General features: G+C 42.2%; 1 protein-coding gene across 1 annotated transcript in view; it reads left to right on the top strand.

Moving 5' to 3' along the window:
- Positions 1 to 3,752: 3,752 nt before the first annotated feature.
- Positions 3,753 to 16,937, top strand: part of LOC127452557 (myelin basic protein-like) — a 31,593-nt gene continuing 18,408 nt past the window's right edge. Inside the window, exons 1-2 of the mRNA XM_051718094.1 lie at positions 3,753 to 3,945; positions 14,103 to 14,151. Of these exons, the coding sequence (XP_051574054.1) occupies positions 14,107 to 14,151 (45 nt within the window). The 5' untranslated portion in view covers positions 3,753 to 3,945; positions 14,103 to 14,106. The remainder of the gene's footprint in view (positions 3,946 to 14,102; positions 14,152 to 16,937) is intronic.

A 16,937-nucleotide genomic window follows, 5' to 3' on the forward strand; every position in this document is an offset into this window, starting at 1 on the left:
GCCACAGGGGGCAGAACCACAGTTGATTCAGGGAGTTGAGTCTCAGGAGGTGGAGCCGAATGTGGAGCGGGCGGAACTGCTGGAGGTTCAGGGATTTGAGATTCAGGAGGAGGAGCCGGAGGTGGAGCGGGCGGAGCCGTAGGAGGAGCAGAGGTTTGAGATTCAGGAGGAGGAGCCGCAGGGGGTGAAGCAGTAGGCGGCTCAGGAGAAAGTGCTGCAGGAGGCAACGTGGGTGGAGCTGCAGCAGGCTCAGAGAAGTGAGTCTTTGGAGGCAGAGCCGCAGGGATTGGAGCAGTAAGTGGCTCAAGAGACATTGGAGGAGAAGTATCAGAAGAAGCAGGCGAAGTCGTGGAAGACTCAGAGGGCAGAGTCCTGGTGGTCAGGAGCGCTGGCTGTGACTGGGATACGGCCTCCATGGCCGTGGGCACTGGCAGTGACAGGGAAACGACCTCTGTGGTCGTAAACACGTGCAGTGACGGAAACAGCCTCCATGGTTGTAAACACGGGCAGTGACAGGGGAACGGCCTCCGTGGCCTTGGGCACCGGCAGTGACAGGGGAACGGCCTCCGTGGCCTTGGGCACCGGCAGTGACAGGGGAACGGCCTCTGTGGCCTTGGGCACCGGCAGTGACAGGGGAACGGCCTCCGTGGCCTTGGGCACCGGCAGTGACAGGGGAACGGCCTCCGTGGCCTTGGGCACCAGCAGTGACAGGGGAACGGCCTCCGTGGCCTTGGGCACTGGCAGTGACAGGGGAACGGCCTCCGTGGCCTTGGGCACCGGCAGTGACAGGGGAACGGCCTCCGTGGCCTTGGGCACCGGCAGTGACAGGGGAACGGCCTCCGTGGTTGTGAGCAAAGGCAGTGATAGGGGAACAACCTCCGTGGTCATGAGCACAGGCAGTGATAGGGGAACAGCCTCCGTGGTTGTGAGCACTGGCAGTGACTGGGGAGTAGGAGCCCTTCTTCTCGTCCTCCTCTTCCGGATGGCTGTGAGCACAGCTGTGGGAGACTCAGAAGGCGGAGCCATGGAAGGCTCGATGAAGGAGATCCCCAGGACCACCAAGGCTGGGGAGAAAGTGGTCTTCATTGAAGGGACCTTGGAGACCACTGGAACCATAGTAGCCCCCCCCTGAAAATTCCTCTAGGGCTGGAGCTGGCATGAAAGCGGACAAGGCTTCAGACGCTGGCTCTGGGACGGACGAGGCTTCAGAAACTGGCTTGTTGACCGTGGCAGGCGTGGGCGTTGGCTCGTTGACCGTGGCAGGCATGGGCATTGGCTCGTAAAAACCCCTCCAAGGGAACTGCAGCATCATAATACCACATTGGTAGCTCGAAGACCTCCCGAAAGTGGGTGATGAAGGCATCAAAGGATTGAGTTACTTTACCTCCTCGCCACCAGATCGCAGACCCCCACTTCAAGGCATCTCCGATCAAACGGGATATGATATAAGCGATCATCGCTCGCTCTGTGGGAAAACTGTGTGGAGAACTCTGGAACAGGAGAAGACATTGGAGGAATCCATATCACTCCTCGGCGGAACCGGAAAAGTAAATCGGAGTGGCCAGTGGATTGCGAGGAGGTTGAACCAGAGGGTCAGGTGAGGAGTTAACAGAGTAGGCCGCTGTAATTCTGGTAGCACTGACTGATGATGGAGAAGTGATAACAGGAACTCTCACTATGGGATCCAGTGCGTGTTGAATCTGAAGAACGACAACCCCAAAAGGCTGCATAACTTGCTAGTGAGCTTAGTGGGGTTGTTGCAGGTAATTGGATCCTGCTGGGTTCATTTTTGCAGGTCTAGTCTTCTGTCAGCAATGAACAAGGAGAGAGATTTTAGTGAACCTAAATGCAGTATTTAATGAAGAAGACAAATATACAAATAGAAATGACATAAAGCTTGATAAACAAATGAATTACTTAGCTTAGTGCTACAATGGACGAGACTAGACAATGAGTGAGGAAACACGAGGGAATATATTCAGGCATGGGAATTAACAACACGAGGAACAGCTGTCAACACTGATGGAGAACAGGTGAAACTAATGATGATGGTGCTTGCTGGGAATTGTAGTGTGGGGAACAACTACAACATAAAAGGTCCATGAAGGGTTAAACTAAGAGTCCATGAACAGTGGTGACACGAAGGGATATGACAGCTATATTTCATCATGTTCATTACAATCACAAAATTCTGGCTTGTTAATAATTCCAATAAAATCAAAATCCACAAAAGGAGGTAGATCCTTTTCATACTTGGCTCCTAAACTATGGAATAGTCTCCCTAACACCGTTTGGGATGCAGACACACTCACTCAGTTTAAGTCTAGACTAAAGACTCATCTATTTAGCCAGGCATTCACCTAATTTATCCTTCAACTCACAATTAGGCTGCTTTAGTTAGGTCTGCTGGAACCAGAAATATCTATCATGATCTATAACTCTGCATAAAATTGAATGGCATCTATGCTAATATAAATTTGTTTGTTTCCATGTCTCAACCTTAGGATTCATATCCCAAGGTTACCAGAGCCAGCCTGATCCAGCTCCGTTCCTGCATGGTGTCAGACTCAACTGCTCAGATAGAAGCGATCGTTGGTTCGGTTTCAAGAAACTCAACTCAGATTCAACTGCTATGTGTCACTGAAAGATGACAACAAACTACAGCTGGTGCCAGCCAGACATCACTTCTGTCTTTTGACTTCAGAAGATGAATTTATGCCAACTCCAACTGTAAGACATGGGATACTTCATATGCCACTGCCTGAACCTTGGATTTAGGATGGATCCCAACGAACCTCACCAAAATGATCTGCCGGTTGAACTGCGATGCACCTCATTAATCTCTGCCTGCATCACCTTTGTCTATTGATGGACTACACTCTTGAAATGGAATACATAGAATATAATTTAATTGCCAACGAAAGCCTTCATCAGCCAACTAACAAAGGAGAACGCATCAATGTGAACTTCTGCAGTTAATCCAGGATGGACTTCAAAGATTTAGTCATTAATCTTAAAGTTAAATAAAAAAATAAATACAAATAAAAATAAATAAATAAATAAAATAAAACACACACACACACACACACACACACACACACACACACAATGGACCTTAACACTTGCTTAATTTACAAATTTAAAACCATGACTTGACTGCACATAAATAACTAATATTGGCATTATGTTCATGCTGGTTAGCCAGAGGGGAACTGGCCCCCACAGTGAGTCTGGTTTCTCCCAAGCTTATTTTTTTCTCTATTAACCAACATTTTATTGATGTATGTGTTTCTTGCCACAGTCGCCTTCAGCTTGCTCACAGGGGTTCTAAATACAATTATTATTTAATTTCTATACACAGTTTACAATCATATTTAATCAAACTACACAATGATGAATCTAAGACTTTATAGATATTACAGTTTCATTTTCTGTTAATGCATGATTTTCTGTAAAGCTGTGTTGTGAAAAGCGCAATACAAATAAAAATGACGACGTGGTGGTTCTAGTGAAAATGTTGGCAGGAACCTATCATTTCGAAAATACTAATCCTGTGTAATTTTGTGGGAAAAAGCTGGTAAATAAAAACACGTTTGGTTATTAGGGCCATATTACAGCCATGATATTATACGTGAAATTAATTATAGTCGCTAAAATGTAAAAGTTATAAACAACAATATAACAACAACACGTGAAAACTGCATGATAACGCGCGCGTGCGTGTGTCTTTTCATAGCCCCACCCCACTGAAACACATTTCCACTACTTAAAAGCAGGAAGTACACGACTAGATCATCCATCTAAACCACATGCAGCAGAAACGGAAAAACAAAAGCAACAAAACTCTTCGCATTCATGCAGATGTCCACTGTCTGATGTACCACTGAACCGAGTCGTGAGACCGGACATCTACACTCCGCGCAGTGGATGTATTTGGGCAGACAGGTACAGTGTGTGTGTGTGTGTGTGTGTGTGTGAGAGAGAGAGAGAGAGAGACAGAGAGAGAGCTCGTCAAATCACGACATCTTATTATATGCTCCCTTTCGTTGCATTTGCTCAGCATGAGCTCTTTCTCTCTCTGCGCTTTGTCATTGCTAGCTGAGCTGATGGTGGACTGCATTTGTTTCAGTCATGACTGAACTGTTAAATGATAACCTGTCATGGTTTGGTTGAATATTGCGTACAGCTTGCAAGGTCTCCTCCAGATGTGATGGATGGACGCATTAAACGCATGTTAGCGATGGCCTACTGTTTCACAATAAGAGATTGTACAATTCTTTCAGTGCAGCGTCAGACAGGTAGGTCAGTGCGTTTTAACCTTCGTCAAATGATCGCGGGCTGTTTGTTTTTCCATGTCGCTGAAGGCCCCGATTTATGGCTGGAAATATTTTGACGACGTCACGGGCTCACTTGCATATACTACAGTAATTTGAGCGCGCGAGGAGATAACGGACAACCGTCTGGCCGTGGCGATGCGTTCGTGTTTTTAAAGTTTTGTTGGCTGTCATTTTTTAAAAAAAATAATAGTTCAGGGCTGAAAGGTGGACAACTTGCAGATAACTAACGAGAAGCAGCGTTTCTGAGATGAAGGGATTTGGAAAAATGTTCTTTCATCTAGTGCCTCCTGCTTTCCCACCCTTGAACAATCTGATCAGAACCTCAAAAATACATAGAAATATATATTAAGTTTTAGTTGGAAAACTAATGCTGGCCTTCTTGTCAAACAGAAACTATAAGGTTACGACCATTGGCGCCTGCAGGATTTCATCTGAGGGTACGCACAGAAATCTGCCTTGTACAACCTTATTCCTAGGGGGGTCTGGGGATGCTCCCCCGGGATAATTTTTTTTGCAAAAACAACAAAGCATTCAATTCTGTTGACTTTTGAGAAAGCATTTTTTTCTCTCGTGTATGAGTAGTGTTCATGTAACTATTGGCTAAAGCATTTCTTCAGTAACCATTCAGAACAGACTTTTTCTCATGCTAAAAATGCAAAACACACCACAACGAATAGAGTAGAACACAGGTGTCTCGAGACGCGTTTTTATCAGTTGAAGTTCTTTTTAACTTAAAGCGGCTTCTAAAAATGCAGTGCTCCCGTGGGAGATCCCAAAAACAGTGAAACGTGACGCAGTTGTCAATAGGCATCCATCTAGCGAATGTTTACGTGGAAAACGATTGAAAAACGGCATGAGCAGAAGCAAAAACACGTTCAGTTTGAACAGCCCCTTGGTCACATGACACAGCACTGGCTGAAGTTACCTCTCAAAAAGACAAACTTTTGTCTCAGTTGATTGTAGGTAAATTTCCACTGTATTCAGCACTGTTTGTTCTCTGTATTCGTAAATATCCCGATGCTGTTTTACTGTGCGAGAAACCACTCCAAATGATTCCATTTGGCCAATTCACTGAAATAAACCAACTCAAAATAATTATGCATTCTCAAATTGGTCATTGCTAGTTCTTTTAAACTATGACGGGACACACTTCATGATTGATGAAATATTCTGAGAGTAAATATTTCTCAGGTCAGTCATGGTACACACAGTGCGTATGGCCGTACAGCTGCAGGCGCCACTGGTTACGACTAGGGCTGCAACTAACGATTATTTTTGATAATCGATTAATCTTCGATTATTTCTATGATTAATCGGATAAAATTTTCATTTTATTTCCTGTATTTTATTAAAATATGATATGATAAAGGGCGTAAGGATTTGGTTTGATTTACATTACTGAATTAATGATTCTTTACTCTCACAAAACTTTGAACAAAGCCTGAATCATCAGAAGTTAAGTTTAAATTTATTATTACTTTCAGGACATATGAGAAACAGTTCCTTTACTTGTCAAATTTAACGAAAAGTACTCATCATTAAAGAGTAAAATGATCCATCCGGGATGGAGTGGGACAAAAAAAATCAGCCCAGCAGAGGGCAATAGTGACATGAGAATAGAAATATTAATAATTCTGCCCAGCTGAAAAATACATAATTATGTTAGATGCAGTATGCTTGTACGCTGTCACTGATTATATACATTTAAGTATTATAATATTATAGTTTTTTAAATAGTATTTTCACTGATTACATGCTTCTATTCTTTAAAAAAAAATTGTCTATGTTTATCCAGTAAAATAATGTTTGCCATTGTATACATTTACTAGTGAAATCAGACATTACATGATGTGGCATTATCAGGACCCTTAGCATTATTATACATTATATTCAGAATTACATACAGTTTAATATAGTACAATCATCTGTAAACACTGTGCAAATTCACTCGCGCTGAAAAGACACATCCCGGTGCTCACTGTATTGCATGCGGTTACATGAGCAAGAGAAAACACTTCAAAAAACCTGCACTCCTTGACTGCTGAGACTTCAGTCTGATATCCATGAAAGCTGCACAATTGATTACATTGAAACTGAAATTGTATATTATAAATTATAAAACATAGAAAATAGCAGTAAAATGTAAGTTATGCGCTGGAGAGAACAGCACATGCACTCTGTAAACGCAACTGACGCAGCAACCGGTCCACATTAAACTGTGTGATTATTATCATCTTCTTTGAAGTGTTTATAAAGTGCTCACGTGCGCTGGACAACTTGGGTCATGTTTCTTCCGCTACAACTTGTCTCCGTTGTTTTTCAAACGAGTTTCATAATGCAACTCATTTTTAACTGGGCTGTGAAGCGACGTCACTGACGGGCTTCTCCGTGCTTACTACAAATATCCAACTAATCGATAATGAAATTTGTCGTTGATGATTTCCATTATTGAAAATTATCGATTGTATCGATTAGTTGTTGCAGCCGTAATTACGACTGAAACCATGGTTCCTTGAAATGAGGGAATGAATGCTGTGTCATAGCTGACACTATGGGGTTATCCCCGCAGGCATAGCCAATCATTGAAACTCTTTAAAATCTCGCCAATTTTAATTTGCAGATAGTGCTTTGTGCTCCGCCTCCCTCGCGCACGTAAAGGGCGTATATAGAGATGGTAGCGAAGATTCAGTAGTGCGGCCAGCTTATGCAGCATTCATTCCTTCATTTCAGGGAACCATGGTTACAGTCATAACCTTATTGTTCCCTATCAGTTCAGTCATGAATGCTGCGTCATAGCTGACACTATGGGGAACGTATACCATCATGCTGTGTTACTGATTCACATGTGTAACGATACCTACTAGCCAATGGGGTTGCAAAAAGCAACAACAGAGTCTCCTCTTTGCATCACAGTAAGAAGGGAGAAGTAGAATGGATGGATATACATGGGGATGATGCTAACCGGATTGTGTAGTGCAGTCATCGCAAGATGAATTAAATCACTACCATATGTGAATAAGTATAAATAAGGGACGAGCCAAATGATTAGTGAAAACTTGTATAAGTGACCGCTAACTGTGGATTATTATGGGATGACCATGTCTAAATAAGCTGGTAGTAAGCAGCAGGATACATAGTTTAACTCTCCTTCACAGTAGGTACCTGGGAAGAGAGAGAGGAGACATCCAGGTTGTAAAACCTGGCGAAAGTGCTAGGGGAAGCCCAACCTGCAGCTAGGCAGATGTCTTCAAGGGAAACACCGTTAGACAATGCCCATGATGATGCCATGCCTCTAGTGGAGTGAGCTTTTACTCCAATAGGTCACTGTATGCCTTGCGAGTTGTATGCGAGTGCAATGGCATCCATTATACAATGTGAAAGCCTTTGTTTGGAGACAGCCAGCCCTTTAAAACGACCTGTGACACAGACAAAGAGCTGATCCGAAAGCCGCATTTGCCTCATGCGATCGATATATGCACGCAGTGCTCTTACTGGACACTGTGCGTGTAGCCTCTCTGCTTCATCCAAAGCGAACCGGGGGGGGTTAGCCTGAAGGGTACTAACTGCGCCCTGAAGGGAGTGGTCAAAACTTTCAGCACGTAGCCTTTCCTGGGTTTAGGAACGGCTTTTGTTAAGCCTGGTCCAAACTCTAAGCAGGAGTCATTGACTGACAGCGCTTGAAGGTCTCCGACACGTTTTACTGAAGCCAAAGCGAGGAACACCGCAGTCTTTAGTGAGAGTACGTGTAAACTCACTGAATACAATGGCTTGAACGGCGGGCATGTGAGTGCTTTAAACACAAGCACCAAGTCCCAAACTGACATGGTGTTGGGGTAGGCCGGTCTCAACCGCCTCATGCCACGTAATAATTTCACAGTCAAAGGGTGTCTGCCTATTGATAGACCGCCCATTGGGATATGTCTGTTTGCTATGGCAGCGACATACACCTTGAGCATAGAGCCATTTCAATGTGTATAAATGTCTTGTTGATGGGGCTCTGGCTTGTAATATGGTGTCGAGCACTGGTTGCGAGACCCCGTGCGCATCAGTCGGGCACCGTTCAGTGGCCACACATTAAGTTTCCACAATTCTGCATGTGGATGCCAAATCATGCCCCCTGCCTGCATGAGCAGGGCAGTGAAATCCTCCATGTGGGGGCATTCAAGAGCTCTATTAATACTGGGAACCATGGGCGGTTGGGCCATTCCAGTGCGACCAACAGTACCTCTTCCTCTCAAATTTGCACAATACTTGAAGTAAGTGGACGGGAGGGAATGCATACTTAAGTCCCGCTGGCCAACTGTGGGCTAGAATGTCCAGGCCCAGTGGGGCATGAGTCAGGACGTACCACAGGCGACAGTGTGTTGTCTCCGGTGATGCAAATATATCTATTTTGGCTTCTCCGAATCAATCCCCTTGAGCACTTGTCCAGGTGCCAAAGGCTGGGCGTCCGTCGCACAGGGCTCCCCAGCCCGTGTTCGAAGCATCCGTTGTGACCACTTTGGATCTGGACACTTGACCGAGTGCAATGGCCATTTCATAGAATGTGGGCATTTTCCAAATGGTTAAAGATGTAAGAGACGTATGTCGTCCTACAGGGCCTGGATGGGTGAGTGGGCCTGGATTTCCACGGCGGGGTCGAGGAGGGACACAGGTGGGCCGCTACCGCCTATTCAACCATGGGAATCAACGTATATCCACGTTCCTCAGCATGATCCAGCGTTGTGAAGGCTGCGGCTCCCAAGACGAGCGTTCGTGCCAAGTATGGCAAACGTCATGTCTTTTGTGAGCTCTTCGTGTGGCTCCGATAGAAGTGATCGTCTAGTTGAGAACACTTAGGCGCACTAGGAGTGGGCCAATCCAATTTGAGGTTCTCGACCACCCCAGCGAGCACCTGAAACAGTTCGGTTTCAAGAAACTCTCCTCGAGAAGTCCCAGTGAGCTCATCCAACGACTGTGTCCAGGGCTCTCCTTCCGACACCATATCTTCTTTATCCTTGGAGTGAGTACCGAACATAATGGAGCCCTGCATCCCATTATCAAGGCGCAGGGCTCCATTATGTTTGACATTCACTCGTCATCACGGGCATACTCCACAGGTGAAAACGCTTGCGGATGAGGTGAGGAGAAATGCGAGGCTTGATTCGGAGAAATTTCCTCAAACTCATCCAGCTCATCCCGCCCTCACATGTCTCCCTCGTGTGGTCCCTCGGGAGCCACAGAAGGAGCAGGGTGGGAGGGGAAGGGACCGAAGTCATCCCTCAGAAAGAGGGAGAGCTGAGGGCGCAGTGTTTTGATTCTCATACGCTCGCTGTGAGCGCAGTCTGACCCACCAGGCGCCGTCTCTGCGTGAACCTGACCCAGGCTGAGGACACGGCACTCGTGTCCGTCGGATAAGGGGATGTACTGTTCACACGGCAGAAAACATTTACGAAACGGCATCTTTAAAAATATGTTGTTAAGTAAACAGCTCTTTTAGATTGTGTTTGTGTGTGATTTGTATACTGTGCACAATCAGGCTGTAGCGCTTATGTTACATGCTTACAGAAAACTGTCCAATACAATCCAGTAAGTGAATAATCCAAAGGATACTTTCCGTTGAGGCCCTCGGGCCGTAGAATAATCCCTGTGATGCGGTGAAAGTGGCGAAGATGTCTTGTCCGCCCGCTGTCCACAGGAGGAAATATTCCAACACTGCTGTTCAACGGTGAAGGTTAGTATCCACTATGCCAGAGCACCACAGGGGGTAGAAAACTCCGATCCACCCGCTGTGAGAGATGCAAATCGTGATAGCAATTCTTAGTAGGACAAAATCCAATTTTCCATACGAGAGAGATTATTGGCACCCTGAAGGAGAAAATTCTGAAGAGCTAGCGCTGTGCACCACCTCCATATACGCTCGCTACGTGTGCGAGGGAGGCGGCACACAAAGCTCTGTCTGCCAATTAAAATTGGTGAGATTTTAAAGAGTTTCAGAGATTGGCTACTCCTGAGGGGATAACCCCATAGTGTGAGCTATGACGCAGCAGTCATGACTGAATTGATAGGGAACTGTGCGTTGCTTATAAAAAGGGTGGCAGCAACAAACTGAACTGAGACATAATGTTATCGAAAACACTAATCCTATATATATACACCGGTCAAGTAAATGTCCTGGTCATATTTAACCTCTAATCAATATGACAACAACAACAATGAAAACCTTAAGTTGAATTTACTCAATTTAATTGAGTAATGGCCTCTTCAAAACTTGTGTAATTAGGTTCACTTAATTTGCACTATTCTAATTGTTTTCATTGATGATTCTCATTACAGTAAAAGTCTTTTTTTTTTTATTATTTTTTATTTTTTTAGTAAAAACGATGCCGTTGTACAATCATTTTTCAAATTAAAATCAGTGAAAATGAATTAATGGATGCGTTCCATTCAGAAGTGATCATCCCTAAGCCTTATTCCCTTCCAAGACTTTACCATTCAATGTGAGAGCTTTGGAGTGCTGAAAATAGTGGGGCTCATTTGGAACTCACTTTTAGGGAAATTTTATTGGACATTTGTTTGGAATAAACTTACAGTATGGAAATAATTATTGTAATCTACAAGAAGTGTCCTCTGAAGGCATCATTTTGGCCGTTTGGAATGGAGGGGAAGCACCAAGGGAGTTAGACTGCATACTATACAATTTAAATAATAGCATTTTTTATTTCACATTGCAGTAGTAAGAAACACACATCATCATAACCAGATTTTTTCATGAAAATGTCACATTGTAAAAAATCTTAATGTCCTTGCAAAATAGTCCTGGTCCTAAAGAGTAAATTAGTTTCATAAGAATCACATATTTATTTTCATATTAATCACAAGTCTTGTAAGAATCGCTTATTACACTATTATTTTAACTAAAATGTATAATGTCAGGAGACTTTTTGAGACATTTGAGCGACGTGTTAAACAAATTGCGGAAATGGCTTTTTGAACCTATTCAGAATGTTTTTAAAAGAACACCAAAAATATAGCAGCGTGGTAGACTAAATAAATAAATAATGAATACTGCTGCCGAGCAGTTATTGAAAGGTAAATCATTAGGGGAGGAAACTTGTCATTTATTTGAGAAAAGTGTATTGGATTCCTCACTTCACTGTTGCTTAGTGATCAAATTAATAAATAAAGAAATCAATAATGTACCGATTTGTTTTGTAATGTTCTGTGAAAACTGCATTTTTTTGTTAAAAATCATGATGTTCACTTTTACAAGACTAGTGGGCTACTACATTTAAATCATTAACTTCTCATAAAACATATTTCCAGATGATAGATTTCCCTAAATAGCCTTTTCATAATAATGGAAGATTTTCAATAGACAGAATGTTGGACTGGCAACACATTGTCTGAAAGTTAGAGATCTCACTCCCAGCCCTGTCCCCAAACTGCATAAGACCTGTTGACTCCCAATATGGAGTCCTGAGATCTGGCCTTGTGCAAAATGGACTAGACTGTGGAGTGCTTGATTCACTAACCTGACTATTTTGAAAAACGATCATTTTTCCTTGTCTTTATTAACTTACTACAATGATTTAGTATTTAAAGATATAATATTTAAACCTAGAATTTATTTCACCAGGCAGACTACAGGAGGATGAGTCTGCCTTTTAGAAATCTATTTGATAAGGCACTTAAGGGATCATTTCTGTTGATGAATCTTGATTACAGCTGGGAAAAATCATTATGAAAATTACAAAAGAATAATGTGTAATAATAACATAAAAAGTGTGTGCATGTCCCAGAGGGCACTGTTGGTTCAATCATCTACAAGTGGAAGCTACATCAAACCACCCAGATGCTGTGCAGAGAGCTTGGAGGAATGAGCCTTGTGAGAGAAGCCACCGCTCATTGAAGGGCTTCAGAGTTGAGAAACGGAGAACAGAGTAACAGTGCTGCAGTCAACCATATCAAGAACATCTCTTACTCTCGCCTGTATGGGAGGGTGGCACAAAAGACACTGTTTTTTTATTTTTTATTAATATCTTCTTAAAACAACATCACCTCAGCACTGTGGAATTTGGTTAGGAGGAAATGGTACACGAAACTTTCAGTTCAAATACAGTGTACCAGTGTTTCCTGCACTGCTATTCAGCACACATTTACTTAAGATGTTACAGATCTATAAACCTGTTCACACGACATGATAATGGCGTTGTACTGCCTCTCTCTGTAAGCGAGCGATGTGTTAACACTATTTGTTTGTAATCAACAAAGCTGTCAGCATTGCAAGCGCACAACGTTGGGGCGATCTAGTATTGCCGGTGTCCTGAAAATATATGCTACCTGTCAGGATGTGCTACCAATGCTATATTGGCATAGTTTTAGGGTTGGGGTTAGGATTTGGGGTAGGGTTGGGGCTTAGTACAGCCTCACACAAGGGCGTAGATTTGGCTTGAACATTGGGGGGTTGCAGCGTGAAGCATTTACATGGTATAAATAATGGGGGCGGGGGGGGGTACATGCTTGTTTTGATTATTGAGGGGTTTTGCCCCCCCCCCCCATATTTACGCCCCTGGCCTCACACCATATCACACTACTGTATCTGATAGTTATGCTGGTAGCACTTCCTAATCGGTATTATCTGCCTGACAATATGCGCTACCTAGGTTTTTAACCCATTTCATGCTGTTGTAGTACATACTGACAGGTTCTCCCGTGCCTCCCGACATGTGCTACCCATGTTTTAACTTTACATATCAATGTTTTTACTGCTGGTAGCACATCCTGAGCAGGTAGCACAGATTGTCAGAGCACCGGCTTTCATATCATGGTGCTCCATCATAAAAATACAGCATAAAGAATGACAGAAATAGTACAATAAATAAATAAAAGCCTGTACAAGTATTGACTTGTACTCTTAAAGTGATAGTTCACTCAAAAATGAAAATTGTGTCATCACTTACCTTCGTGTTGTTGCAAACCTGTATGACTTTATTCCATTGAACTTAAAAGGAGATGTTAGGTAGAATGTTAGTTTCAGTCACCATTCACTTTTATTGTATGGGAAGTAAGATGCAGGTACAGTAAATGTTGACTGAGACGTACAGCTAACATCTCCTTTTGTGTTCTACGGAAGAGGCAAATTCGTGCAGACTTGAGGGTGAATAATGACATAAATTTCATTTTTGGGTGAACTGCCCTAACTACCTGTTAAAGTATTTGTTAAAGGTATCTGCCAAGAACATAAATGTAAGTCAACACATGATGGCATTTCGTATTGATGGGAAACACGTGACTGAAGAATAGGGCCATAATGTAGACTGTAAAGTTAAAAGAATCATTCTATATGAATAAAAATAGAGGTAAAACTTCAGATGTTTTAGTATTACAAATTGTATTCCCTCCAAAGTGCTTTTCCCAGCTGCAAGAGCTGAATTCTGTAGGAAACACTGCAGTGTACGTAATCTTAGTTTTTTTTATCTGACTGGGAATCCCTAATGTGTGCACATTGAGGAATTTAAATTAGCTGTTGGTCCTGTTGTAATTCATTTGCTGCATTTGATTTTGTACATTTTAAAAAGGCTGCCTGATTTTATGAACAGAATTTATGTTCGTGTGTGAGTGGATGTGCAGGAGCTAAAGGTTTTCAGACACCTTTATACAGTTAAATGTACGAAAATGCAGTTGTATACAGCAATGTTGACTACCACACACTTAACTATAATTATAAGCTATAAATGTTTGGTTATATAATTCTTTGCCTTATTTTTTTCCATTCTTTCTTAGGAACATGGGGCAGCACCTTGGAAAACGTGAGCTGCTGTCTGTTTCCAAGGTAGGCTATGTTTTACAATGTTTTTGTGAACTAACTTTTATTTATACCAAATTATTTAAATTATATACAAGTTGTTTTTTGTTTATATAAATTTATCTGGAGAGTCAGATTTGCTCAAAGATTAAGGGTGCCTTGCAGGAGGGCTCCAGACTGCGACTAAAGGGTTGCAATATTTAAAAAAATGTTCTTGTCAGTGCAGCTCAGTTTTATAAGAGGTCACACTGGTGTGACTAAAAAGTTGCCCGACTCACTTGAGGCGCTGTCGTTTTCTGTTGTGTATGAGACATATCAAACGACAAACACTCCAATAGCTCAACAAAATGGTTACGCAATTCACAGATCAATTCTCTCTCGAAAAATCTAGAGTTCTGGCAAACTAGCCATAAACTTGGTGCAGACTTGCCAGAAGTTTGCAGCTCTTCACCGGTAGTGGTGAACCTGCAGCAAACCTTTGGCAACAATGGACAATTTTCTGCAAGTTTGCCACAAAGCTCATTTGCATGTGAAAATGATCAGTGGTGAATTTGTGGCAAGTTTGTGGCAAATTTGGAATGAACTCTTGATTTTTGTAAGAGTTGTCAGCTTGGCTCTATGGACAGAGTAGCTCGAGTGCAGAGCAGGTCTGTTTACTAGCGGAAAGGTCTCGAACTCTCAACCATGCAGCACAGATCATTAAAAACAGCGCTGTGAGAAGTGTGGAGTGGGTCGTGGAATTTAGAATTTAATTATTTGTTGAAAACCCAAATGTGTCTGTGATTAAACTAAACTAGTTTAAAATCACATTAAAAGAGCCCCGCCATTAGAAACAGCAATTACAATGAAAACAGGAAAAAACTGCACCATTAACAGACATCATTTGTAAGGCATTTTCAAACCACACATCACAACCCTTACAAAAATGTACCGTTAATTTACTGTAGTTACACTTACTGTATCAATTAAGGTTTAAGGGCAGAAATGGTCCATTTTCCTGTAAAATCTGTTTTAATGCTTCTTGCATTATGTTGTTATTTAGCCTACATCTTGGGTTAAGTAAGAACACCCCATGAATGTGTCATTTCAACAAGTTAGAACAGATAACTGCAGACATTCTCAAAGTCAAAGTATTCACCATCCTGAATACAAAACGTGCTTTCTGACACTTGCATTTTGGTGAGAAATCATAAATGCTCCTCTGGATATTCATGCTGGTACATGCCCTGTAGAAAAGTATTTCAAAAATGCATCGAAGGACAACCATTTGCAGTCGAGGACACACTGTTAGGGGAATGTCCATGCAGGCAAGTGAGAAGCACCTACAAAAATGTGGAGAGTAGGAGCTGCCAACCTCAAACTGAAACCAAACGAGTGTTTCTGAAACAAAAGACAAGATTGGACTGCCAGAAGCTATGTGCCACCCTGCTGTTGATAATCATGGCCTACAGCGACTCCCTGAGATGGCATGTGCAAGTTTATTCTGTTCGAGTGAGTTAGCTTCTCCCCCTACATGAGCTGAAAAGTCAGGATGGAGCATGATGTTGGGAGAAATCCAGTTCACTCATTGAACTTAGTCATGCTGAGCTTCTTTCATCAACCTATCCTAAATTCCACATGATCACCAGTGCCTCAGTACCTAACACACAAAAACACCAGAAGTAAATACTCTGGTCCTGGCAGTCATCAAAAGGCAGGGACAGACACAATGTCAAGTGGGCAGCTCTGATTCATAATACAGGTGTAAACAAACGTTTTCTGATCTGATCACTGAAACCAGATTCAGAGTTGGACAGGGACACACGTAATATGTGATCAGTTTTAAACTTGGCTGTCTAGGTACAGCTTTAAAAGAAAAAACAACCGTCCAATTGAAGAATTTTTAAAGGGCCATTTCACAGAACACATTCGGTATGCCTTACACAGTGTTGGGTAGTAACAGATTACGTAATCAGATTATCTCTTGAAGCAAAGGGTTTTATTATTATTTTCTGCTGGGTACCTGGACACTCAGGAATCTCCGGTAATGAACAAGCAGACAGAGCTGCCAGAGAAGCACTATCTACTGAACCAGTAAAATGCCCTATACCTTCCACAGATCTGAAACCAACTCTGAATGTATATATCAAAAACAAATGGCAGTCAGAGTGGGATCAATGTTTAATCAACAAATTACGAGAAATAAATCATGTTGTTGGAACAAGATATGTGTTCCCTTTTAATAATCGCTGGGATCAAGTCATTTATACACTATCCCGGATAGGACATACAAGACTCGCACACCAATTTTTACTATCTGGAGAAAATTCACCAAAGTGCTCATCTTGTCAGAACCCACTATCCATTAAACATATTTTACTGAACTGTCATACCTCTACACATCTGAGGAACCTGTATTATTCAGTTGATTCTTTTGAAAAGGTTTTTAATCAAGTGAATCCAAATTTAGTTTTAAGGTTTTTAGGAAAAATGAATCTTAAACACCTAATTTAACTTATTTAACTATTTTAAATAACTAAACCTGGTTCCCGCCATGAATATAGCCATAGCAGCTGGCATGGCGTAAAAAATGAAAGAAAGAAACAAACAAACGTAATCAGATTACAAAAACAAGTACTTGTAATTGGATTACATTTTAAAAATTATGCATAGTCAGATTACAGTTGCTTGTTATGATTACACAATTAGATTTTCATTACATTACCAGTTAGCCAATGGCAATAACTAGTGCTTAATTTACAGATTATGCTCCTTATTTTAAAAGTGCGGTCTAAGCCAGAGCCTGAAATACGTGTGATAGACCTAGCCAGACA

Source organism: Myxocyprinus asiaticus, chromosome 15 (assembly GCF_019703515.2).
Source record: "Myxocyprinus asiaticus isolate MX2 ecotype Aquarium Trade chromosome 15, UBuf_Myxa_2, whole genome shotgun sequence".
Lineage (NCBI taxonomy): Eukaryota > Metazoa > Chordata > Actinopteri > Cypriniformes > Catostomidae > Myxocyprinus > Myxocyprinus asiaticus.